The 25,460-nt window shown below is 38.8% G+C and overlaps 1 protein-coding gene across 1 annotated transcript in view; it reads left to right on the forward strand.

The window, feature by feature from the left end:
- Smpx (small muscle protein X-linked) overlaps nt 1-25,460 on the forward strand; it is a 129,321-nt gene that overhangs the window by 82,995 nt on the left and 20,866 nt on the right. Inside the window, exons 5-6 of the mRNA XM_005334815.4 lie at nt 5,735-5,821; nt 12,897-13,045. Of these exons, the coding sequence (XP_005334872.1) occupies nt 5,735-5,821; nt 12,897-13,031 (222 nt within the window). The 3' untranslated portion in view covers nt 13,032-13,045. The remainder of the gene's footprint in view (nt 1-5,734; nt 5,822-12,896; nt 13,046-25,460) is intronic.

Raw genomic sequence — 25,460 nt, forward strand, 5'->3', positions numbered from 1 at the left:
AATACATTGTTTCTGATTTTCAATGCTGGATTCTATAAAGTAATAGCAAGAACTTGCATACAGCTGTCTGACTCTCTGCTCTAACCAGGGCCTCATTCTTGTGACATTAGACAAACAGTCATATACTGGCTAAAAGATGTCATTTTTTGATGGCGACATTTATAAGTACTTCAGAGATACAACCTGCCCCCAACCAATTGTGCACATTATCTTAATAGCTGTACAGTACATTCCTGAAATCTGATTTCCCTGGATGACAAGACTACAGTTGAGTCATCCAGGAAATTATTGAAGAGAACAAAAAGTGTTGAGAACAGAGAAAAAAAGAAAACGGTTCAGTTTGAAACATCGTGGAGGAAAAACAGTGGCTGAGTGGGAGTTTCTCAAAGTCGTGTTGAGTGGGAAAATTGTGTGTGTTTTTAATCTATTCCACCTTTCAAGAATCCCTAACCTGTTATGCATTCTAGTGACACAGAATTTTAATTTAAAATAAGTTGATTATATTTCAGTTGGTAGGTGTGTGTGTGTGTGTGTGTCTGTGTGTGTATGTGTGTGTGTGTGTTTGTGTGTCTGTCTGCCTGTCTGTCTCTCATTTCAGGTGAATATATCAAAAAGAAATTTCATTTTCTTCTCAGAAAACATACCTCTTTTTGAAAGTCTTCTGTAAAGATGCTATAGTCTTAAAATGTCACATCCTGCTCTGTTCATGGAAGGACTAGGACTGTGAGAATAGGAAACTGCAGAAAGAAATACTGTAAAATACAACCCATAGAATTTCCTCTGACTGCATCTTGGGAGAATGACTTTGGGGAGGCTATAGATCCTGGCAGGAGCTGATGGGAATCTTTGAAAACTCAAGATGAATCAGTGGGGGGTCATTAGAAACAAATATGCAACACAGTAGGTTCAGAAAAGAGAGACAAAAAGAGAGGAGGAGATAGGAGAACAATGACTATGGAAAGTAAAGTTCAATAGGAATTGTCAGCACCCAGGGGCCAGCAGCTATCAGAATCCAACCCCCTGGGGAAAGAAGATGTCATTCCATTGTAAACCCCAGTGGAGTGACTGTGAAGGGAATATTGTTTCCAGAATCCTCCTGGCTCAAAGCCTGGAGTCAAGTAAAGAGAACAATACAAATAATTAAGGGAGTGGTGGAATTAACTTACAGGGAATTCTTTCTACTTTTCTTCATCTGGTGAGATCAAATGTAGTATTCATTTCACATCAGATAGGTCTTCTATCAGGGAACTGTATCCTGTACTGGCAAAAGATGATCTAGTAGATTTTTTCCATTCCCAACTTTGAGGATGTAACAAATTATGTATAGCTTGGGAAAATGATGCACCTGGTCTGTTGAAGGGGAGCACATTTAAAAATATCTAAAATGAGTAAACCTCAAGGAGAGAAAAGAATTAGATAGGGTTGCATTACCAAAGGGAGAAAAAAAAAAACCAAAAAACAAGAACCTGCTTCCTTTACCTTTATACAGAATCTAGCAAAAAAACTCCAACTTAACATTAATGACTTTGTACATTAATGACCAAAGTCATTAATGTTAAGCCTTTTCTGTGTTTACTCTTTCATTTTAAAAATAGCTTATAGCCAGGTGTGGTGGCACAAGCCTGTAATCCCAGTGTCTCAGAGGCTGAGGCAGGAGGATGGCAAGTTCAAAGCCAGCCTCAGGGACTTAGAAAGGCTCTAAGAAACTTAGTGAGAACCTGTCTCTAAATAAAAAATGAAAAAAAGGGCTGGGGATATGGCTCGGTGGTTAAGTACCCCTGGGTTAACTCCCCAGTTGCAAAAATAGATAGATAGATAGATAGAAGCTTATATTCCAAACCCATACTCAATTTGCAGGGGGAAAGAGTGAAGGATTGTAAAGATATTTCATTTGTATTCAAACACAGAGAAAGCCCTGGGGATGTGTGTAGCTCAGTGGTACAGTACTTGCCCAGCACGTTCAAGGCTCTGGTTTCCATTCCTAGTATTTCAAACAAACTGGAGCAAGTCAGTGAAAAAGACAAGAATATGACCCAATTCTCTGGCCAATGGAATAAAAACAGAGATCTACACATCTACATTTTCCTATCAAATTCAAGTTAAAGGAATTTTCTTTATGTGTATAATTTAGTCTATAATTTGTCATTCAAGTATCACTGCCCTACAATTATATTAATGAAACATCTCTAATCATCTTATTACTAGTGTAATGCATGCCACAGTTGACAAAGCATTCCTTTTACACTCCCTCATTGGTGCACATGAATGATTGGATGTTCCACATGTTTTCAGGCTGCTTTCATTCCTGTCAATATTTGCTGTCATAAAAAGCCATTTAGGTTCCTGATGTGAGTGATGCTTTAAAGAAGAAAAAGTGTCAAGTCAGTGAGTTAATGGCTCATTTTTCAAAGTGGCTTTTCTTTGGCAGATATTCTGGAATTATCTATTCTGTATGCCCCCTTTCAAAGGCCTTTCTCAAAATATAAGTCTGCAATTTCAGAGCAGGTTACAGCTAACTTCAGCCAAGTGAAAATAACTCTTTGGAGAATGGTTTGGTAGAGTATAAAGGTCTGATTCTACAGTTAGACAGCTTTGATTTAGAATCCTGGCTTTTGCTTGTAGTCTTTTTTTTGAGGGGGGGCGGTCAGGATTGAACACAGGGGTGCTCTACCACTGAGCTACATCCCCAGCCCTTTTTATTTTGAGACAGTCTTGCAAAGTTGCTCAGGCTGGCCTGGAATTTGGGGTCCTCCTGGTTCAGCTTCGTGAGTGGCTGGGATTACAGACATTTTGTGCCAGCATGCCCACTTGCTTGTACTAATTGTGGGACCTTGTACAAATTTTCTAACTCAATTTCTTTATCAGTAAAACAAAGATGATTACATCAACCTCAGAATACTTGTGAGAAGGTAGGTGTTCAAAACCTCCATCTCCTCAGACATTGCATTAGATATCCTTAGAATTCCTTAATTGAGGGAAGGATTCCATGGTTAAGAGGTTTGAAAACCCTGCTATAGCCTAATATTCATATCACAAGTGGGGACAGAGCAGCTATCACTTTTTCATGTACTGAGAATCGGTTAGCAACTCCTAGAACTGGGCTCTTTTCACTATTTTTTTTTTTAAAGAGAGAGAGAGAGAGAGAAAACAGAGAGAATTTTTTAATATTTATTTTTCAGTTTTCAGTGAACACAACATCTTTATTTTATTTTATGTGGTGCTGAGGATTGAACCCAGCGCCCTGCGCATGCCAAGGTGAGCGTGTTACCACTTGAGCCACATCCCCAGCCCTTCTTTTCAATATTGTAAACCACACATGACCCATGGAGAGGCTACTTGAATTTCTACAATTAATCCCCAAATGGGAAAAGCAGGTGGGTCCATAGCATGTGCTTTACCTATGACATTATTGTGGATGACTTTTGCATTTTTTTCTTACTGAAAGCCACAATGAACTATAGAACATACATACTTGAGTAAATAGGTTAGTTTAACTATTAAGTCTTTTAGAAACAATATGATAACCTGACCTGGCTATTAGGAAGATTCCCCCTGTATGTAGATTCTTAATAAATGGGTTGGGATAGGGTGATCTCACTAAACTTTTAATTGATTAACCTTCTCCCATTTAATCCTTATTGACTATCTCCCTCTTTCATCCAGATTGTACTGCTGGAAATAGTCTATTGATTCAATTATGTATCATCTTCTATGAGTCTTATTTATATTGTTTTGATCTTCTTACTTCAGGTCCCTATGATATGTCTTCCAATCTAAACACTGTCAGTTGTAAAATTCATTATTTTATTTTATTTTTTGATGGTGCTGGAGATGGAATCCAGGGCCTCATGCATGTTAAGTGGGCCCTACCACTGAGCTACAACCCCAGCTAATACTATTATTTTATGTCCTGCCCAGAAATAAAGAAAATTTGCCAATTAAAATTATAAGATACAAATGGACGTAGTGTCCTATGTCTGTAATCCCAGTCTCTTGGGAGTTGAGGTTGGAGAACTGCTTGGGCTCAGGAATTTGAGGCCAGCCTGGTAATATAGTAAGACTGTATCTGAAAGAAAAAGTATAAGATATCACTGGCTGTAAGACACATTATGATTTTAAATATATTAAAAGAAATACATCTTGGAGTTCACAAAGTAGGGCTCCATATTTTCAACTATTTAAGACCTATCTTTCCCTCTATCTTATCTGTCTTATAGGACATATTAATCAAAAATACTTCCTGGTTTGCTGGCTCTAAGGATGGCACCACAATGATGTACCTCTTGTTTTTTCCACTATAAATACTCTTGATTGATTTCTTTTCTGTAGAATCATCATTGTTCTAGTAAGAAGGGAAGTTTTAAAGCCCCTAGATGGGGAAAGTTACTTCCTGTTGTCCGTGCTGAATGAACATGGACAGTGGATACCACTTGTCATGGGTGTCATTCCCCTGGTGACAGCTTATACTGGGTGCTTTCAAATGGACCTTACTACATTTCACAATAATTTCATTTGGTCCAATCTGTTTATAATAAAATGATGCCTTTGCTCAGGCATCATTGTCACTCAAAACAAGATGAAACTTCAACTTTTCAAACCCACATATCCCATTACTCATAAAGCAACACTTTTATCTATAGTAGAAAAAAAATGTGTTGTACTTTTTTTTTAAGTGTTTAATGCATGTTTTATGTGAGTGCTACTATTGGTTGAAGACATTTTAGGTCTCTATTATATATCTTCATCCTTCTTTTTTTTTGGTACCAGGGATTAAACTCAGGGGCACTCAACCACTGACTACACCCCCAGCCCTTTTTTGTATTTTATTTAGAGACAGGGTCTCAATGAGTTGCTTAGTGCCTCACTTTTGCTGAGGCTGGCTTTGAACTCGCGATCCTCCTGCCTCACCCTCCTGAGCTGCTGGGATTACAGGCACGTGCCACTATACCTGGGTGTTTTCACCTTTTGATATCAGACAAAATATGGGCAAAATTCAAATTTATGTATTCTCTTCCCAAGTTCAAATTACTATGTCAACATGACATTCCATAATTTAATTTTTGGAACATTTCATATTAAGTAGATGGTATTTTGTGTTCTCCACTGATGGAGATTAATATGTTGTCTTAATAAAGAATAAGAATCAGTGAGTTATAATACAAAGGGAACTTGTCTTTTCAACATTCTGCTTATTCCTTACCGACACAGAAGAATGTGTTGGGAAGAGGATTGAAGGTCAATTCCAGAGGCCTAAGGCAATGCTGAAATATGGCAGGATGTTATGTAAAGAAGGGAGCAGCAGCATAGGAGGTGTGAATGTCTCCCACTCCTTGGTAAATCTGAAGGGACCTGAAGGAAGGCAAAGGCATGGGGTGGCTTTTGCAGGTGCTTTCCTTCTGTCCTACGGTTCTGTGTTTCTTCCTTATCCCTGACAGAGATAATATGCACCACAGGAGGGCAATAGCGAGAACAAACTGTCTTCAAATTCTTCCATCCAATAAGGAATTGTAAAATCGCTGCTCAGATATAAGGATGAATACCAGAAATCTGTAACAAATGGAAGTCAAATTTTCCTTTGCATATTTTGTGCTGTCATTACAGCAATTTTCCTGAGATAAAAAGCTTTGAAGATGTACTTTTCAGACACATTTTTTCTCACAATGATTGCTGTCTCAGAGTATCATTGCAATTTCATACATTTCTTGAGCTAAATCTACCCCATTTTCTCTTTTAGGCAAATATCAATATTCCAATGGGAGCCTTTCGGCCAGGAGCTGGGCAACCCCCCAGAAGAAAAGAATGTACTCCTGAAACCGAGGAGGTGAGGAAAACTTAGTTAGCAGAGCTTAGCAAGGTCTGTCTCCTCCAAAATCCTCCCTGAAGGAGGGCAGGGGCCAGGTGGGGCAGCAGGACAAGGGAGGGGAAATAAATATGTATCAGGGAATCAATATATAATATGCAGATTTATGTAGTTGTCTTGGTCATTCAGCTAGGAAACTCTGTCCCTCTCATTCCTTCAACCAAGTCCCTGGCACAGTTTCTTGAGGATACTGAGCTTCCTGTTGTTCATTGATTTTATGTGTGTCAGGGAGGACACAGCCTCTCAGATGCTTTTGGTTTAGTGATAGTTACTAGATTAATTTAGTGATAGTTACTAGTAATTTGTTAGCTAGGTTTCACTTGGAAACCTTTATCAATCTGAACAGGATGTATTTAAGACAGCTTCTGATGTGTGCTGAACACAAATTGGAGCTCTGGAAGTATGCACATTGAATCACTTGTGGATTTGAACAATCACCATGATCTCTGGATGTTTCCTTTGAAGACAACTTTGCAAAGGAGTGTATCAAAACTCCATTTCTACTTTTTTTTCTCCCTCTAATTTTTCTTCCCCAAATTCAAGTACCTGGTTTGCTAAAATGAAGGCTTAAATTATGCAATAAGTAGCAAAGGGTTTTCAGAAGTTTTTGTTTTTTTATTCACATGTGATTTTTCTGCTGAAACCTGGAAGGAAGATCTGATTCTGAAGTAAAAATTAAGATTTTGAAGCATTTTATTAGCACAAGACAAGGAAAATGGAATTAAATAAAGCCACAATGCACACAAAACTGTATTTAATCTTGTGATAAAAGTAAAAAGGCTTTTTTTACTTTTTCAGTGACATTTTTGGTATTTCCCCCCAACAACATCTATCACCATATTATGGTTACTAACAAGATTTTATCCTGTATCTAATCTTTTCTCCTGTGACTATTTTTAAACTTTATTTTTAAATTTTTATTAGTTATTGATGGATCTTTATTTATTTATTTGCTTATATGTGGTGCTAAGACTCGAACTCAGTGCCTCACACATGCTAGGCAAGCACTCTACCACTGAGCCACAACCCCAGCCCCTAAACTTTATTTTATTAATGTGGTACTAAGGATAGAATTCAGCGCCTCACATGTGCTAGGCAAGCGCTCTATCACTGAGCTACGACCCCATCCCTCCTGTGACTAGTCTTTTTTTTTTAAATATATTTTTAGTTGTACATGGACACAATATCTCTATTTATTTATTTATTTTATGTGGTGCTGAAGATTGAAGCCAGTGCCTCACATGTGCAAGGCAAGTGCTCAACCACTGAGCTACAGCCCCAGCCCTGTGACCATTCTTGATGTGGTCCTGGGTCAGTGCTTCCAGCCTCCCATCAATAGATAATTCTTGAGACAAAGAAATGAACTATTTAAGTGATGTCATCAAGTTCTGGAATTTCAGCTACTAAGTTACCTTTGATGAATAAAATTGTTGAATATGCAAGTTTAAAACACCTGATCCTACCTTGCTTTTCTTTTCTTTTTCTTTTTTTTTAAATATTTGTTAATTGACCTTTATTTATCTATTTATATGTGGCGCCGAGACTCAAACCCAGTGCCTCATGCACACCAGGCAAGTGTGCTACTGCTTAGCCATAACCTCAGTTCCCTACCTTGCTTTTCAATGGTTATATAACCCTAAGTTCTAGTTCTCTAACTTGCCTTCCAGTTAACTCATGAATTCTCCATCCAGGATCTGAGTCAAGTACTTGAGAGTGTGCCTCAAATTGTATCTCCTCCATTCTTCAGAGTGTTGTTGTGATAAAATAATCTGTGATATAATGGATATGGCATAGTCTAGTAGGTATCTGATAAATGATTATTTATCAGTTGATCTAATTGTCCAATTTTCATGAGAGACCCCTGGACTTACTGTTTTACATGTTGTGAGAAAGAGCCATGGGAAGGTAAAATGAAAGGCAGTGGAATTTTTCCTATGCCTGTTGTCATTAGATTTTCTTCTCATGTTTCCTCTTAAGCTGTGTCTGTCACTACGGTGGCAATTAATCAGAAGGTAGCTTGACCTTTCTCATTAAATTGACTGATGTAACAGTTGCTTTGGAGGCTCGCATCTTACTTCTTCTCTGTGGTACAGATGGTCCTTGATTCTTCTCTGTACAAGTGGTACTTTCTTCCACACAAGTGTATCACTGAGGGGGCTAGGGAAGCACTTTGCTCTCACTCTTGCTTTGTCCCCAATCTGAGGTTTCTAGCACATTATAAAATAATCAAGAATGGATACAGTCTAGTTTATGAATATATACTTTATAACCAGCCACATATACAAATAGCCAACTAATATTCTTCACATGATAGAGTAAGGTATCCACAGAGATCCAGAGACCCCAGGAGTATTTTTTCAATGGTGCCACACTTCTTCACAGGGCTCAGTGGGCAAGAGGAAAGTAGAGCTGGGGAGCTCCCTTATCACACAAACAGGAATGAACTGTGAGGACTGGTGGGTTTTCCAGAGGAGTGGGCTCTCCTGCTTCAAGCTCTGGCCTGGATCACAGAATTAGTTTCTCACAGAAACAATATTTTAAGGGGCAGGGTTGGGCAGTTTGGCTTGGGTACAAGGTGGGTTAAGTAGGATTCTGTGTGGTAAGTCTCAGTTGCCATTTGTGGCATAGTTTGGGAAAATAGAATCTGAATTCAAAATAATTTCTACATTCATATTTAATACTACTATCTAAGTTTGGAAACAGAATTGCTTACTTCCATAGATTTGGGACTTATTGCTAAGCCTTGCCTTAAGAGAATTTTGGTCTAACATGGGATCTTAACATAATATCTCTGACACAGTCAATAGGCTCTCCATGTAAACGCAGAAGAGTTTTTGATCCTGATACCCTCTCAGATGTGAAGAAAAAGATGCAGCCCAGCAGAAATCCAATGAATCTTTGGCAGCCTCACAAGCCTGTGAACACTGGTTGTCTCTGGCCCACCTGTGGCCTCTGGCAAGCCCTTTGCTTTGCTCCCCTAGGTAGAGTGCACCCTCTGTGTGCTTGGCCTGTCAGACATTGGCATTTGCCTGGCACAGGATCCTCATAGTCAAATCCTCATAGGCAGGCCTGGTCTTTTGCATGACAAGCACCTGCTGGCTTAAAGTGATTGGAAAGGTATTGAAAAGCCTCCACCAAGCCTCCCAAATCTCTCTCTCTCTCTAAGAACAACTAATAATAAAAATTAAAAAAACACATTGAAAAATATTATATGTAGTATCCAACATAAATATTAAATTAATAATTCATATTATCAATGTTAGTATATATAGTTTCTATTGTTCCTATCATTGACTATGTGATTCTGGTCTAAATTCAGACACTAGTGCAAAAGTTTAATGTTAACTAAATTTTATTACAGACTTAATAAAGTAATATGTGAGGACACTATTATGTGAGAAATATGGTGTCCTGTCCAGAAATCTAAACTGGGGGAAAAAAAAACTAAACTAATGCTAGAAAGGAGAGAGTTCACTCACGGGTTCAAATCACAGGTTACTTTTCCTACTTTCGTATTATTTCTAATCAAAATTAAATACAAGTTGCTAGCAGTTTTGAGAGTATCTTCAGGTTTGAGGGAGTTGATGATTACCAGTGTTCTACATCATGCTATAATTTCATGGGAAAATTAATCCACTGGAGAAAAAAAATCACCATTTTGGTCACATCTATTTATATTAAACACTGAAGAGATATGCAATAACATTCTGAATACATTGACTTTAGCCCTTTGCTGGTGAATATAATGTGTCAGTCTACAACGTTAGATCTCTTGACATCCAGCGAATGCAAGAATTTAATAAATTTTGGTAAAATAATTTTTTAATATTTATTTTTCACTTTTTGGTGGACACAACATCTTTATTTTATTTTTATGTGGTGCTGGGGATCAAACCCAGCACCCCACGCATGCCAGGCAAGTGTGTTACCGCTTCAGCCACATCCCCAGCCCCCCCAAATCTCTCTTTTGATCAAAATGTCATCAAGCCACAAAATAGCATGTTGGGATTTTCTGTTAAATATTTCCCTTTCCATCAGGTCTCTTCAAAATGTGAACATATTATTTAATTCTGGTTCAGCTACTTCTTAGCTGTGTGACCTTAAGCAAGTTTCTCAGCTCTCCTGTGCTTAAGTCTTATGAGTAAGGTAAGAGTAGTGCCAGATTTATAGGGCTGGTATGAGGGTTCAATGAGCAAGTATGTGTAACTTAGAACAGCTAGTGTTTGCTGTTATTGTTAAGTCTTCAGTGTTTGGGCTTGAGTGAGCAGTAGACTGTCACCCCACATAGGAGAGCTCAGGGGAGAACTCAGTAAAGTATCTGGTAGCAAAGAGGAATATGAAAGCAAGTGAGCTGGAAAATGCTTCACTGTTTTGCTAACCTTTACAAATACTCTGTGACTTCCAAAACAAGAATTTTCCTTCCCAACAGCCATTCCTAAAACTGGGAATGTGGCTGTGGTCTATAACGCTTCTCCCATCCTTTCTTCATCTGAACCAAAGAATGTCCTCCATGTCCCTTCTCAGTTCAAATATCTATTTATGAAAATGAAACAAAAAAGAATGTACTTAATTAGCCAAATGAGGCCATCTGGAACTCAGCTTGTTCATGCCTTAATTTACTGTAATCCTTATAACAACAGATTCGTGGAAGAAATAGAATTGTATTTCATTAAGTTTTTAAAAGATGAGAGAAGATTCAGTTTTTAAAAATGCACCACCATTAACCCCCTTCCTGAGTCAATATCATAATGTCAAATTATTAAATATATCCACTTATAATTTTCCATTATATCTCACCTCTCCAAATCAAATACTAAAAGTCTTACCTTGCTTAAAAAAAAACACAACACAGTGCACTGAGGTTTTACTAACTTGAAAAGAAGATGCCCACTATTAAATATTACCATTATTCATCTGCATATATTCACATAAATCTTTGTACATTGACACATAAGTTCAGAGATAGATATTATGTGTTAAATGTGCCAATGGAGCACATTTTGATGTTACAAAGATATGACTTACTGGGAAACTTAACAGAAGGAATTGGAAACATTTTTCTCCTTCAGGCTTCTTTATTAAGATCTACCCACCTAACAACCGTGGGAACATTTATAAATGAGAAAACATTTTTCATTTCACTGCTACACATATTAAAAAAAGCAATACTTTATATTCTTGTTAAAAAGTCCCTCCTGGAAGCCCAACAAAGAACATTTTGGAATACCTAGTCATCCAAGTAGATGTTTTACAGCTTTAATTACTGCTTCTATATCTACATTTATAAATGATGAATGTGTGTGTGTGTAAGGAAAAGCAGCCAATCCTATGGCTCTGTACATTGACCTGCAGAAAAGGTATCTTCCAGATATTTACAGCAGGTATAGTCCACATTGACTTACTTTATCATTTCATGTGGGTGACATGTTAGCCATTTCATCAGTACTATACCAGATTCAGAGAAAATGACTATAGAAAAAGCCATTAGCCCTTAGTAGAAGAACATCACCTCAATATTTTATGTGTCTACTCATTCGCTCTAATAAGCAATTTAAAAATGTGTCTATAAAAGAAATGTCTTCCAAGTAATTTGTCAGGGTTTGGAGAAGCTTGAAAATGTTCTTCAAGTTCTAACCAATCTGAGAACTAGGCATAGGAACTGGCAGGGACTAACACATGGCATCAGCATCATCCCAATGACAGGGCTGCCAACTGGAGGGCCTAGGGCTTCACAGAAGGCAGGCATTCAGTTTCTTATTCTTTTTCCCTTGGAATTATCACCCAGGTATTGGCCCCCAACGTGGAACTCTGCCAGTCTCACATTTGAGACCATGTTAGTTTGTGTCCTCCAAGAAGCAGGCTCAAGGATGGGATTAGATGTGCAAAATATTTATTGAGGAAACTGCTTGTAAGGAAAAGTGGGAGGGAGTGGCGGGAGGCTGTCAGAGCACCAGTCAGACCACACTGCAGGGGAAGGTGAGAAGGATGGAAGGGGGTGGATCTGCGGAAGCAGTTCAGACTTCCGGGCTGCTCTAAGGTCAATTTTCCAGCCAGAGCTGCTCTGTTGAAGTGTCATGTGTCTCCCAGGAATAGACCTGCCTTAGGATTCCTGTCACACTCAGTCATTGGTTACAAGCAGCCGTGGGAAGCGTGACCTCAGCTGGTGATGGATGGATTTTAGGGCGAAGCAGCTGGGACTGTCATTCGAGTACCCTCCCTGAAGTAAACTGATAGGAGGCATGTTCTCCAGGCTGCCAAGTGATCAAATGTTCTCTTAAATAGCTTCTTCCCAGGCCCTTGGAGACTGTGTTCTCCCACCTCTAGCAAATAGAAAGAATGTACTAAGAAGCAACTTTCTTCTGTAGTAATGAGTTGAAGCCATACACAGCAACTGATCTTATTGTCTTATAGTCACTGTTGTATGTGTGTTGGGAATATGTATATAAAGGTGTGGATTTGTCACCATGGTACATTCTCAAGATTAATAAATTAATCAGCAATCACCAAATATGCTTGTGCGTATCTGTAACTGGGCATTGGAAGAGCCATAAAAAGGACAGGATGTAGATATTGCCCTAAAGCTGCAACAAAAACATAACAACACGTCATGATAGGAAATTTAAAATATTTTCAAAGCAGGAGGAGAAGGCTGGGCCTCCTCTATTGTCCCCTCACACCCTGTCCTTATTCAAAGTGGTTTCCCTTATGTCCTTTTGTTTATACTTTTCAAAGATGTCGTGGGACCAAAGACTGGCAGCCACAGCACCTCAAATACAACCTTGAAAACTCCTGAACTATGTCATCATTAGAGCCAGCCATACACTGAAGTTACTTATTTTGTTCTTCCAGATTTATTTTACTAAACTCTAGATCTTATTGGAACTGAGGCTATGTCAACAATGCAAGAGAAAGTAACTCTGCTAGAATCACAATCTGACATTCTTGCTTTAATTTTTTTTTCTGGTTTATGTCTATGAACTAGAGAAGGATCAAATATCTTTTCTAGGGAGTTGAATATCTTCTCATTTCCCTTCAGGGAGCTCCTCCCACCTCGGATGAGGAGAAGAAGCCAATTCCGGGAGCAAAGAAACTTCCAGGACCTGCGGTCAACCTATCGGAGATCCAGAATATTAAAAGTGAACTGAAATATGTCCCCAAAGCTGAACAGTAGTTGGCAGAAAAAAGGTGAGTTAAAAAAACTAGTTTGACTCAAAAACACCACTATAAAATGGTTTGAGGAAACCTTTCACAGAAGAAGTCTGGAATTTTATTAAGTATCAGGAGCCTTCAATTTAGACTTGTATGTCTATGGTGCATTTTTCTGGTAAAGCCAAGCTTTGGGCCTCATCTTATTCCACAATTAGTCAGAAATTGAGGATGTTTGCCTGCCAGCTCCTTTCTGGTCACCCTTCTGGGTTGGGGAAGGGTGAGGAGAGGAAAAATGCTTAGGGAATGGATTTAAGGAGCTTTTGGTTTGGGGATCCAGGGATCCCTCTTTCATCCACATGCTTCTTCCCCACTCACATACCACAAAGAGCAGCAGACTATTCCTTTAGCTAGAAGATCCAAGGAGCAAGGAGATGAACAGGTCTGGAAGTGTGAAGGGGCACAGAATAGGAGTTCAGGGCTTGACGAGAATTAACCCAGGAATGTGTAAGGCAGATAGTACCTTGTAGTAACTCCTGTGGATGGAGCAGTGTAGGTTTAAAACTATACATGCTACCCCCAATAAGGCAAGTCAAGCAGGCCTTGTGACTTTAGTTTCATTTTAATTTATCTGTTCAACAATGATCCCCTGCTGGGGGCTCAGCCCACCCTCTATCTGTAAAGCAGGCTCCTGTCAATTGGTATAGAAATTCTGCCACCAGGAGGATTGTAGAATTGACCCAAATCATTACTCTTTCTCCAAAAGACTTGAGGAGAGCAAATGTACCTTTATCTAACATTACTAAACCCAACCATCTATTCCATTTCTTAAGTAGACGTCTACAGGAGAGGAATCTATACTGAGAACTTAAAACAGGCTTTGATCTCACTAAATGGTCATTCATTCATTTGTCCACTTGCCCAATTATTCAATCAATATTTATTATCAACAATGTGCTGAACACTAGAAGCACTTATTAATCACTTACCATGTGTCAGATACTTTGTGAAAAGCACTATATGTATTGTTTCTGATAAGCCTCTTGATACCCAACTATTGCCCTAATTCTTGAGATGAGTCTTAGAGAAGCTGATGTTCTCCATCTATCATACATACTAAAAAGGGTTTCTGACCTCAAAGTTCATGCTGTCACCTACTTGTTATACTGCTTCAACTCCTTCTTCCCATCACAACTTTCAGATGGATTACATACTCCCTGTTGGTGTTGGGGTGAAATTTTCTGACCTTCTAGAAGGCAGAGGAAAGCAGTGGGGGCAGATGAGGCCCTGATATATCTTTTCCTCTAAGACGGAATGAAGAACTGAATGTTCTGTGAGACAATCCAATATGTTGTGGCCATGTTATTTGTGTCATACGTATATGGATTTATTAGAATATTTGCTACTTCTGCAAGAAAGATATCTTTGTAGTCTAGAGAAAAAGAATAGCCATTTTGAGTCAAACTAAAAAAAAAAACAGTATTTAAGGTTTGTAGTTCAGTTATGTAAAAAAAAAGAGTAAGAATAAAATACAGAGGAACCCATGCCCATAGAAATGAATCCCAGGAACCTGGATGGGGACAAAATGACATGAACGGGAACTGACCTGACGTGTGGCTACATGCACTTGATATTATTTACGACAGAATGGAGCAAACTGATGATAAGCATACTCAGTCCTGCTTGTGTTGTGAAACTGAGATGAAATCTTCCAATCCATTTGGAATGAAGCTACAGAACTTCCTTGTGAGAAAGCCTAGAGACGGGAAATTAACTTTTTGTAATATTATCATCAGCCGAACAAGGCCGTCTAGTTAGACATATTAATTTTTAATGCAAACTTTAAAGGATTTGCTTTTGTGAAATCCATATTGACCTAAATTTAACCCTAGTTCCGGTTTCAAAAGAATTTGGCTTTGAAGATTCAAGGAAGGGCTGTTAAAAATGAGCTCAGAGAGGACCTTGCATTGGTACACAGCAGCAGTTGATTCAGTAGCCTTGGATGTTTGGTTACAGTAAACAAAGAACAAAATCAACTCAATAAAATATTGAAAAGGTAGCAGAGTACCCAGTACACATTTTTGTCACTTCATTTTCTCAGAGAAGACTTTAATGTTTCTTCTCCCTTGTGTTAGCTTTTTGTCACTGTGAAAAAGTACCTGGGAAAATGAACTTAAAGGGAGGAAAGATTTATTTATTAAAATTCCTGGTTTTACAGGTTTAGTCTATGATTGTTTGGCCCCATTGCTTTGGGTGTGTGGTGAGGCAAATATTCATGATGGAAGGGTGTGGTGGAACAAAACTGCTATCTCTGGCAGCCAGAAAGCAAAAAGAGAGCAAGACAAAGAGGCTGAGAAAGGGTGCCCTTCCAAAGGCACCTCCTACTCCCATAACCTACTTCCTCCAACTAGTCCCCATCTTCTAAAATTTCCACCACCTCTCAGTAGTGCCACTAACTGGGAAGCAAGTCTTCAACACATGAGCCATTGAGGGACATTCCAGATCCAAACTGTAACATCCCCATGAACAATTCTAATGTGAAACCTCTCTGAGAAACCTATTTATACTTAATCTCACAGGAATGTGAACATCTAAGTTGTCAGATTAATTGATCTGAATTCCAAATGAGTACAGACATTGTTTTAAGCTAAGAAATGTTCTTTATTTCTTGTAGAAGCAGTAGTACTCTGGTTTGCTTTTAACTCATCTGTTCTGCAAACCTGTGATTTCAGTGGTTATAGGTCTATGGTTACAGAGGGAGAGCAGTTCCTAACATTCATTGATTTAATGAATTCATAAGCAATAGCTATGCTGGAACAGACATTACTTAACCCCTCACTGGTTAGATTGATTTCCTCCTTCTTGGGCCACCATTTTGTTGTCACTCACCCTCACTCTGTATTGTCCAATTATTTGATCAAACAGATCATTGGTTTGAAGACAGAGTAAGTCTAATGTGTTCATACTGACAAACACCAAAAACCATGAGACTCAAGAATCAAAGTCCACATTATAATTAATACAATCTGTAGACATATAATACAGAGCAGCATATCCTTCTAGTCAAGATCAGTGTATCCTTTTAAGCAGGATTTTTAGATGTGTTCCCTGCTTTATTTCATGGCCAGATTGTTCATGGATATTGACTAAAAACATTACAGTACAAGAACCAGAAAGGCCAATAAAGGCCCATTAGGGCTGGGGAATCATAGCTTGTAAAAAAGGACTTAGGACCTGGACCCAGTCAGGAGTCAGACCAGGTAAGAATGAGACAGCATATACCAAGGGACATATGAGTGTCCCAAATGGGACCCCAAACCAGGCTGGAAGTGGCACAGGACAGGGAAGGCAGGGTGTTCAACCATAGATTCTTGCAATTCTACTGGCTGTGATTTCACAAAATTGTGGTGGTCAGATGGTGATTCATAAAAGTCCAAGAGCTGGGTGTGGTGGCTGGCACATACCTGGCATCCCAGTTACATGGGAGGCAGAGGAAGTAGGATCACAATTTTGAGGCCAGCCTCAGCAACTCAGTGAGACCCTGTCTCAAAAAAATTATTTTAAAAAGGCTAAGGATATAGCTCAATGATAGAGTACCCTAGGTTCATTTCCTGGTACTGAAAGCAAGCAAGCAAGCAAACGAAAGTAAGTTCAAAAGCCAGATGCAGAGGCAGGACCAGCAGCAAAGTCTGAAAAACAAGTACACTCCTGCTTATTTGCTGCATTAGCAAAAATCCCATAAGTCCTGTTAGCTCATTTTCTCATAGCTACAGCAGATGCCACAACAGGCTTCATCGACACAGGTCTGGGGAACCAGCTCAGGGCTGGTGTCCAAACAGACTCTGTCCATTTCTGTTGCCTCACAATCCTGAGATTAGACCACAGGTGCTTTGGAAATAACCCTTGTAATGCTTCTGTACCTTGGGCACTTTCTTCATTTCATACTAAGATGTATAGATACAAAACTTGGTCCCTGATCTTAGGATACCTAAGTCTTGATGGAAAGTCAAACTACTTCCCAAGAGAGAGAATTCAAGAATTAGACAGCGGTTCTGTGTTTGAAGATATCTCACAGCTGTTTCTGATCCACTAACAAGTTACGCAGTAAAGATTTATGAGAGGAGGAATTTGTGATGATTTGGAGTCAGGGACAATTTCAAGACAAAAGGAAGAGAATGGTTTAAAACAGGCTCAGAGATAGCCTTTGGACATATGGAAATTTCAGGCCACCATTAATAAGGTAGCTTGGTGAGACTCAACAGTTTATCTGGGGCAATACTTGTTAAAATTTTGGGGCAGACAAAAATAAGACTTTATAATTTTTTGTGCGGAAGGTGATACCACAGAACAAACTCATGGGCACTCAACCATTAAGCCATATCCCCAGCCCTATTTTGTATTTTTATTTAGAGGCAGGGTCTCACTGAGTTGCTTAGTGCCTCATTTTTGCTGAGGCTAGCTTTGAACTCATGATCCTCTTGTCTCAGAGCATCCTGAGCTACTCGGATTACAGGAGTATGCCACTGCACCTGGCCAAGACCCTACAATTTACCTATACTGTCTCTCCTCTTTTTCCAGTGGTAAAAGCTCTCAGTGATAACAAAGAATTGGAAAGGAACAATATAAATATTAAAGTGGTAATGATGCAGCAATTACAAGAAAAAGAAATGATTAACAAAGGTAAATCCTAAGAATAGTTCTCCAATAATGCTAGTTAACACCAAGATAGCAGCAATCAGAAGCTCTGGGACTGGTGAAGCTCTTGAGAGAAATTGTCATTCTGAAGTTACAGGGCATCTCTTCAGTGTTGGGCATAGTGGCATGACCAAGTGTTGTGTGGGAGGCAGACTTCATACATAATTAAACTAGTATACATAAACACTAAACTAAGGTCTCAGAGAAATGCAAAACAATTTTGTGGTTTGGCATTTTAAAATTGGCATAATTGTACAATTTAAGGTACAGTGTGGTAATTTAGATATGTGTATACAATGTGTAATGATCAAATAAGGGTATTTAGCAATTCCTTCTCCTTAAACATTTAACATTTCTTTGTTTGGGGAAGCTTCAAACTCCTAGTTCTTTATAGGGTATAAGAAATTATTGTGAATGTAGTCACTCCACTGTGCAGTAGAACACCAGAACCCATTATTCCCATATAACTGCACTTTGACACCTGTTATCCAACCTTTCTCCATCCTCCTTTCCCTTTCCTAGTCTCTAGTGACCACTATTCTACTCTGTACTTCTATGAAGTCAACGTTTTTAGATTCCACATGTGAGTGAGAACATGTGGTATTTCTTTCTGCTCCTAGATTATTTTGCTAAGAATAAAGTCCTCCATTACAATTCCTTTTGCCACAAATGATGTGATTTCATTGTTTTTATGGCTAATATTCCATTGTATATGCATCACATATTCTTGATCCATTCATCCATCAACACATACTTCAGGTGATTCCCCAAATTCAAACTTTTAATGACTCTTATTAATTCACTTAGTTTTTGGTCATGTATAAAAGTGAAAACCTATGGAATTGATCCCCATTTGTCATTAAGAACTGAGGGAAGCACCTGAATCTCTGCAGTATTTTGAGATCAACCCATAGGTCTTAGACCATACTTCAAGAAACATGGCTGTACAGTAGCACACACGAGTAAGTTGAAATGATCTGCCACTCCCTTGGACCCATATATAGTCCCATAATCTCAACCTAATCTGTATCCTATATTCTATATCAGCTAACCAGCTTTGATTCTGAATTTTGTAGGTTGGAAAAGAATCATTATTCCCTGTTGGGGTTGGGGTGCCCTTATTTTAGGGTTCTTAGGCTGCTATTACAAAATATCATAGATTGGGTGGCTGAACAACATTTGTTTCTCATAGTTCTTGAGGGAGAAAATCCCAGACGAGTGTGCCAGCATGGTCACATTCTGGCAAAAACCTTTTTCCTGGTTTGTAAACAGCTAACTTCTCTCTGTGTCCTCACATGGTAGAAGAAGGATGCTCTGAGATCTCTTTCTCTTCTTACAAGGGAACTAATCTCTTCATGGGGGCCTCAACCTCTTGACCTATATCTAATTACATCCTCAAAGCCTCACCCCTTCTAATACTCTACATTGGGGATTAGGGCTTCAACAAAGTAGTCTGCAGGAACACAAACATTCAGTCTGTAACAGCCCCCTTCTTCCAGCACTTCTCTAGCATCTTCTATTTATGCTGTAATACTTATCAAATTGTAACATATTGGTTTTCTGATTTTTATCTTCTTGATGCCATGGTATGGATCCGTAAAGACTACAATGCACCTAATACCTACTAGGCACACAGGCATGTCTGTAGGATGATAGTGGCACCTTGACTATAGCAAGTCTGGTGTCTCTTAGAAATGGGGAGCTTCCAAGTCCTTGTATTTTAGGGGGATTACTACTTAAAAGCTAGACTAGCTTCTCTAGCAAGTGCTGACAGTAACATTTTTTACCATAACCAGTAATAGGCTCAGAAATATGATTTCAATTCAGTGATTCCTTTGAGAAACTGAAAATTTAGGGAAAATGTCAAATTTGGTTCATATTCTCCAAAGAGGAAAACCAGGAGAAAATTCAATTTTCAAGAACTCTTTGACTTTATTTTTCAAAGAACATTTATGTCCAGATAAGACATATTTACCAACCAGTCATCCAGAGAGATGTCATCTCTGATAGAGGAGAACATAAGGTGCTTATTATTCTTAAATGTTAAGCATTATGCATCACTGTCATTCTTACTGACTCAAGGGCTAATTTTGAGTGTTGGCAGGAAGGCAAAATGATATATCCAGATACTCGATAAGAAGTGCATTTAGCACCTAACAACAGACCCCCCAATATAGAAATTAAAAAAATTGACAGAATAAACAGAGAAATAGACAATCTAATGATAATAATTGAGGACTTCTATATCCCATTTTACTTAATGGCTAGAACTAGACAGAAGATCAACAAGGAAACAGAGATTTGAGCAATACTACAAAGCAACCAGACCTAACAGACACACATATAACACTCTATCCAACAAGAACAGAGTACTACTCATTCTTTTCCAGTACGCAAGGAACACTGTGCAGAACAGACCATATGTTGCACCCCCCAAAAAAGTCTCAATAATTTACAAGGATTAAAATTATACAAGTCTGCCCTCTGACCATAATGGAATGAAATTAGAAATTGATAACAGAGGGAAGTTTGGGAATGTAGAACTTAAATAACATACTCTTGAATAACTAATGTGTCAATGAAAAAAATCACAATGGAAATTAAAAAATACTTTGAGACTAATAAAAATAAGAATATAACATACTGAAACTTATGGGATGCAATGAAAGCAAGTGCTTAATTGGAAATGCTTATATTAAAAAAAAAGAAAGATCTCAAATCCGTAACCAACCAACCAAATCAATATTAGCAGCTACATATTTGGGAAACATGTCTTTTATCATCTTACAGTAAACTTATGGTTAAATTTATTTGTGAATAGAAATATCATTCCTTTCAAATGGTAAGCATAATAACTTAAAAAATCTATCTATATAAACACTAGAACATCATAACAGAACTGGAAAATAAAAACATAATTGTCCAGATCACCAATTTAGCATAAAATTTCTCTTTGGTCTCTCCCCTTCTAGTCTTTTCCTCTGAGTTTACATATGGAATGAAATATAATCAAGTTGCTAACAATATGGTGATTTGGGGTCATAAAGACTTGATCTCATTTCCTTCTACTTTTGCAATGTTGAGCTTGATGTATCTATTTTATTTCACAAACAAAACAGAAAATGGCACATCCCTCATAGGGTAGTTGCAAAAGATTAGAGAGATGTTTTTGCAAAATTATATCTAAGCACAACACCTGGAATGGGTAATTACTCAGTAAATGGGAACTGATTCTCTTTATACTTTTTTTCTGAGAAAGCATCATTCATAGCACTTGAACAGATTTGTATCTTGCTTTTTCCACTATACATTTTCTCACAAGAATATTTTTATGCTGCTTTTTAGCCTTCACTATTAAGATTTATTTCTCATAGTCATTGTCATGATTTCATAACCTTTTCCCTCTGCAGAAGACTTAAGATTGATTTATTGATTTACATAGAACTCAACTCAAACAAAACAAAACAAAAAGCTTCTCCAAATGTCTTTTCTGTGGTTTGCTGGAAATGTTTTATCCTCAATTTTGACATCTTCCTAGCTTTGACCCAATTACACAAGGTCTCTTCACTTTCTCTGAAGGAAATGGTTTGAGGCTGACATTTTTCACTCTTTAGTGAAGCCACATTTCTTTTGATTTGTGATGCTCTTTTTTTTTTTTTTTCCTGCTCTTCACTAGGTTAGGAGAAAGTGAGTTCTGCAGTGGTTTTGAACTGCATCAAGATTTCATTCGTTTGTTTTCTTGCTTGGCAAAGCTCTTGTTCTAGGCTCTGATTTCAGCCTGGCTGGGTATAAAGGACTCAATGAGGGTGAGTTTGAGGAGCCTTTGAATTGATTGTGGCCATTGATTGAAGAGCCTCTCCATGGCAAACACAATGAAATCACCTGGATGGCTTCTACTAAACAGAGCCCTGGAGGGGCTGCTGTGTGAATTTTCAGCAGGGAGCCGGAACTGGTGAGACAACTTTTACAGAGTAGACTTGAGACCAGAGAAACACATCTGTTCCAGCAAGCATGGTAGAAGGCAGAGGTGATTCAGGACCCAAATCTTCAGATCCTTGTATACTGGCATGTAAATTTCCATTGGTAAAAGTACAATCATGACCACCATGTCCCCTCCTCTCAATGCTAATGGAGCATGTTTTTCTACTCAGTGGTTCTTAACCCAGGGTGTGGGAATATATGTAGATTTTGTCCCTCATGGGCATTGGAAATGTCTGGAGACAGTTTAGTTTGTCATACCTTGGGTGAGGGGTGGACTGCTACTGTTATATAGTAGGAGAGAGTTCAGGGATATTTAATATCCCACAGTGCCCAGGACAGCCCCCTAAATAAAAGATGATCTAATTCCAAATGTCAGTAGTGCTGAGTAATCCTGCTTTATCTGCTTGAGAGCTGAATGTCAGTGCAACTTGCTTCAAACTTTCTTTTCCAAGCAATCAATTCAGTGCATTTTACAGAAATTAAGACATTAACAAAAAGAGTAGTTAATTGCCCAACATCTAAACTCTCTCCACAGTAATTAGAGACATAGAAATAAGGTAATCTTAAATACAATTATTTTTATCAATTGGTAAAAGTAAGCATATTTATGCTATGTGGTGTACATGGAATATCCAAACTACTTTTTGTAGGATATTTTTTCATCTCAAATGTATCAGAGAGCAGTAGGTTATCTCAGCAGCTCACCAACTATTTTAAAATGTTTATGTTAAGCATTAGTAATCATCACTATCATTTTTATTGTAATAATGAGCATTACCATTTATTATGTGTTTGTGATATGTCCTATACCACATCGTGTGCTTCACATTATTTTATTTGCTCCTCATGTTAACTGCATGGGGTATATAATATGATGTCCAGTTTCTTTAGGGGGAAAGGAGGCTAAGAGACCTTATGTAATTTGACCCAGGTCACCCAGCTTGTAACTAACAGAGGTGAGGGTCACACCACCATCTATTATACTCCATGCTAGCCCTTTAAATCACTATTTCCCACTTCATTCTTTTAAAATGTCCTTTTGAGTTACAGTCTGTGGGAGGCCAACCTTACGGGTGACGGAGTTACACTCCCCAGCTGGGTGCTGAGGCACTCAGTCACAGAAATGGGTGTGTCTTGCTACAGCCCCATGGGTGAAGCTATGCTCAGGTACCTGTTCCTTTGTAATATAACCCCTTGCCCTTTTTAGGATGGAATCTTCCATGGAAGTGCCTTGTGTGTGTCCCCTCCTTACTGTGCCCTTGGGTGTGGCCTACCCAGGTGTCAGTCAACCTGCTGACAGTGGACATCTTGAAGATAGACTCAGACCCCTGAAACCTGACCCCTTGCCTCATTTGAATAGCTTCTCCTCAATAAAAGGGGTCAGCGCGTGCTCTCGCTCTCTCTCTTTCTGCAGACCCTTAAGGTCAGAGGAGCCGTCACAGCGACCCCAAAGAAAAAGGTATTTGTGTCTCTTGTGTGGTTATTTCGTGCAGCCCAGTTAGCCCAGTTTAGCTAGAGTGACCCCTGAGCCTTTTAGTCACAAGAACAGAAACCCGGCAACAGTCTTTGCAAATATTTCACTGTGTTGGGTCACAGTGAAGCAGGCAAAGGCTAAAGACACTGAAGAAACTGTCATCTCCTCAAAGAGGAATACTGAATCACAAGTCTCACATACTGGCTTATTTGATCATCTGCTTGTTCATTCATTCATTCATTCAACTAGCCAGTCAGCATTTATTAAGCATAAATATCCACTAGGTGCTGAGTATATCAGACATTGGGGATTCAAATGTGAGTTAGAGCATCTACCCTGGTTCACAGTTAAATGGGAAAAACATCACAAAGAAGCACAAATAATTTTCTCTATTTAAAAATCTTGAAAAAACAAAGGCTTAATACCCATTTGTATCAGAGAAAGCAGGAAAAAAAGAGACTATGAGAAAGGTAAAGAGAGAGAAAGAAATGAGGGAGGGGGAAGAAGAGAGGAGACTGTGGTCATGTTGAGGCTGGTGTGGGTTGTGCCCAGTGCCAACACCACCACAGCAGAGACTGCCAAGCCTCTGCAGAGCCTGCCTTGGCTCCCAGGATGAGCAAGGGCTTGTCAGGTGCGTCTTTGTCATTTATGGTGCAGCCGTCTCTGAGCCATGAAGCCTTTTCTCTTATTCCCTCTCATGCTGTGTGCAACCCACGCAGAAAACTGGGGAAATGAATTCCAGGCTGTCTAATCAGGCTTGGCTGCATCGTGACAACGCTGCTCGTTTTAACTCCCTGCACATGCTGTGGCATTTGAGAAGAAGGAATCACGAGGAGCAAATCAAGACTTGCAAATTTAACTTGTACTCCCTTGCCACCACTCCCTGCTGGTGAACTCATCGTTCCACACCCTCTGGTTTAGAGCTTTATGCAGATGGCGAGGTGGTAGCTGGTTTAGTCCCAGGCAGGGTTGGTCAATTGGCTTCTCACTGAGGGAAATTTCTATTAAGCAGTCGACAGATTGAAGTCTCTTTCGTCCAGGCAGGTGGCGCAAAGGCTGTTCAGAACAATTCATCTGGACTGCTGGAAAAACAGTGGAAAGCAAGCGTTCCCTATTGCCAGAAAGTCATTGGATAACTTCTATAGGAAGGACAATGGCACTTCTTCCACCCCAGAAGACCTGCCCTGACACGGTGCAATTGAATCCTTAACAAGTAATACACGTTTGGCTGCCTAGCTCTTGCCTGACCCCCAATTTGTAATACAAATGATAGGAATCATGGCTGCCCTTTAGTTTCACAGACAATTAGTTCCTAAAAACTTACCACACCAGTTTATTAAATCCTGAGTGTTCAAACATCCATTTATTCAGACTCTATTTTCATTTACTAGTAATTTTGTATGTGGGCTAGTTGGAATTTACCTTGGCTGAATTAACATTTTTTTCCCACAGTGTACATTAACTCTATGAACTATATATAAATGGGAGGGATTAAAGTACTGGAATAAATATACTCATTTATTAAGTGAGTATGTGTGCACCTACTGTGTCAGTCATAGTGACATTAAAAATATATGAGAGCTGGGTGCAGTGTGCATACTTGTAATTTCAGTTACTCAGGAGGCAGAGGCAGGAGGATCACAAGTTCAATGCCAGCCTCAGCAATTTATTGAGATCTTGTCTCAAAATAGAAAATAAAAAGGGCTGGGTATATATCTCAGTGGTAAAGTACTTTTGGATTCAATCTCCAATATTTCAAGATGAAAAAAAATAGGTGATAAAGGACAATGCCCCTCAAGGAATTCACATACTAATTGGGTGAGGAATGAGAGGGGACATTAACGCATTGTGGATAAAGCAGGGATGAAATGATAAGGTACAGCCTTTGAATATAGGCAACAAAGAATGATTCCAGATAGGATGTTGAAAAATGGGTATTCTACTGAAAGAAATGCTGAAGAGAGGAGATTCATGCTTAAGTTCAGGTTTTGGCTTTGCTATTCCTTTGGTCTCTGATTTTTACAAAATTATTGAGCCTCAGTTTCTTCACCTGTCTCATGGGGTTTAGATTCTTCTCCCCCCAAGGGACAATTAGGAATGTTTGAAGACATTTGTAATTGTCATACTTCATGGTGGGTTGAAAAACGTTGAATTACATAGGCTGTAGAAAGTTCTCAGCATAATAATGGCTATTACTATTATTAACTATTGAATGTTACAATTAGAAAGAATTTAAAATCCCTAATCTATTAGCAATAGAAACTGAGTCTCAGGAACAACTGAGTCAAGATTAATACCAGTCTA

The sequence above is a fragment of the Ictidomys tridecemlineatus genome, chromosome X (assembly GCF_052094955.1).
Source record: "Ictidomys tridecemlineatus isolate mIctTri1 chromosome X, mIctTri1.hap1, whole genome shotgun sequence".
NCBI classification, from domain to species: Eukaryota; Metazoa; Chordata; class Mammalia; order Rodentia; family Sciuridae; genus Ictidomys; species Ictidomys tridecemlineatus.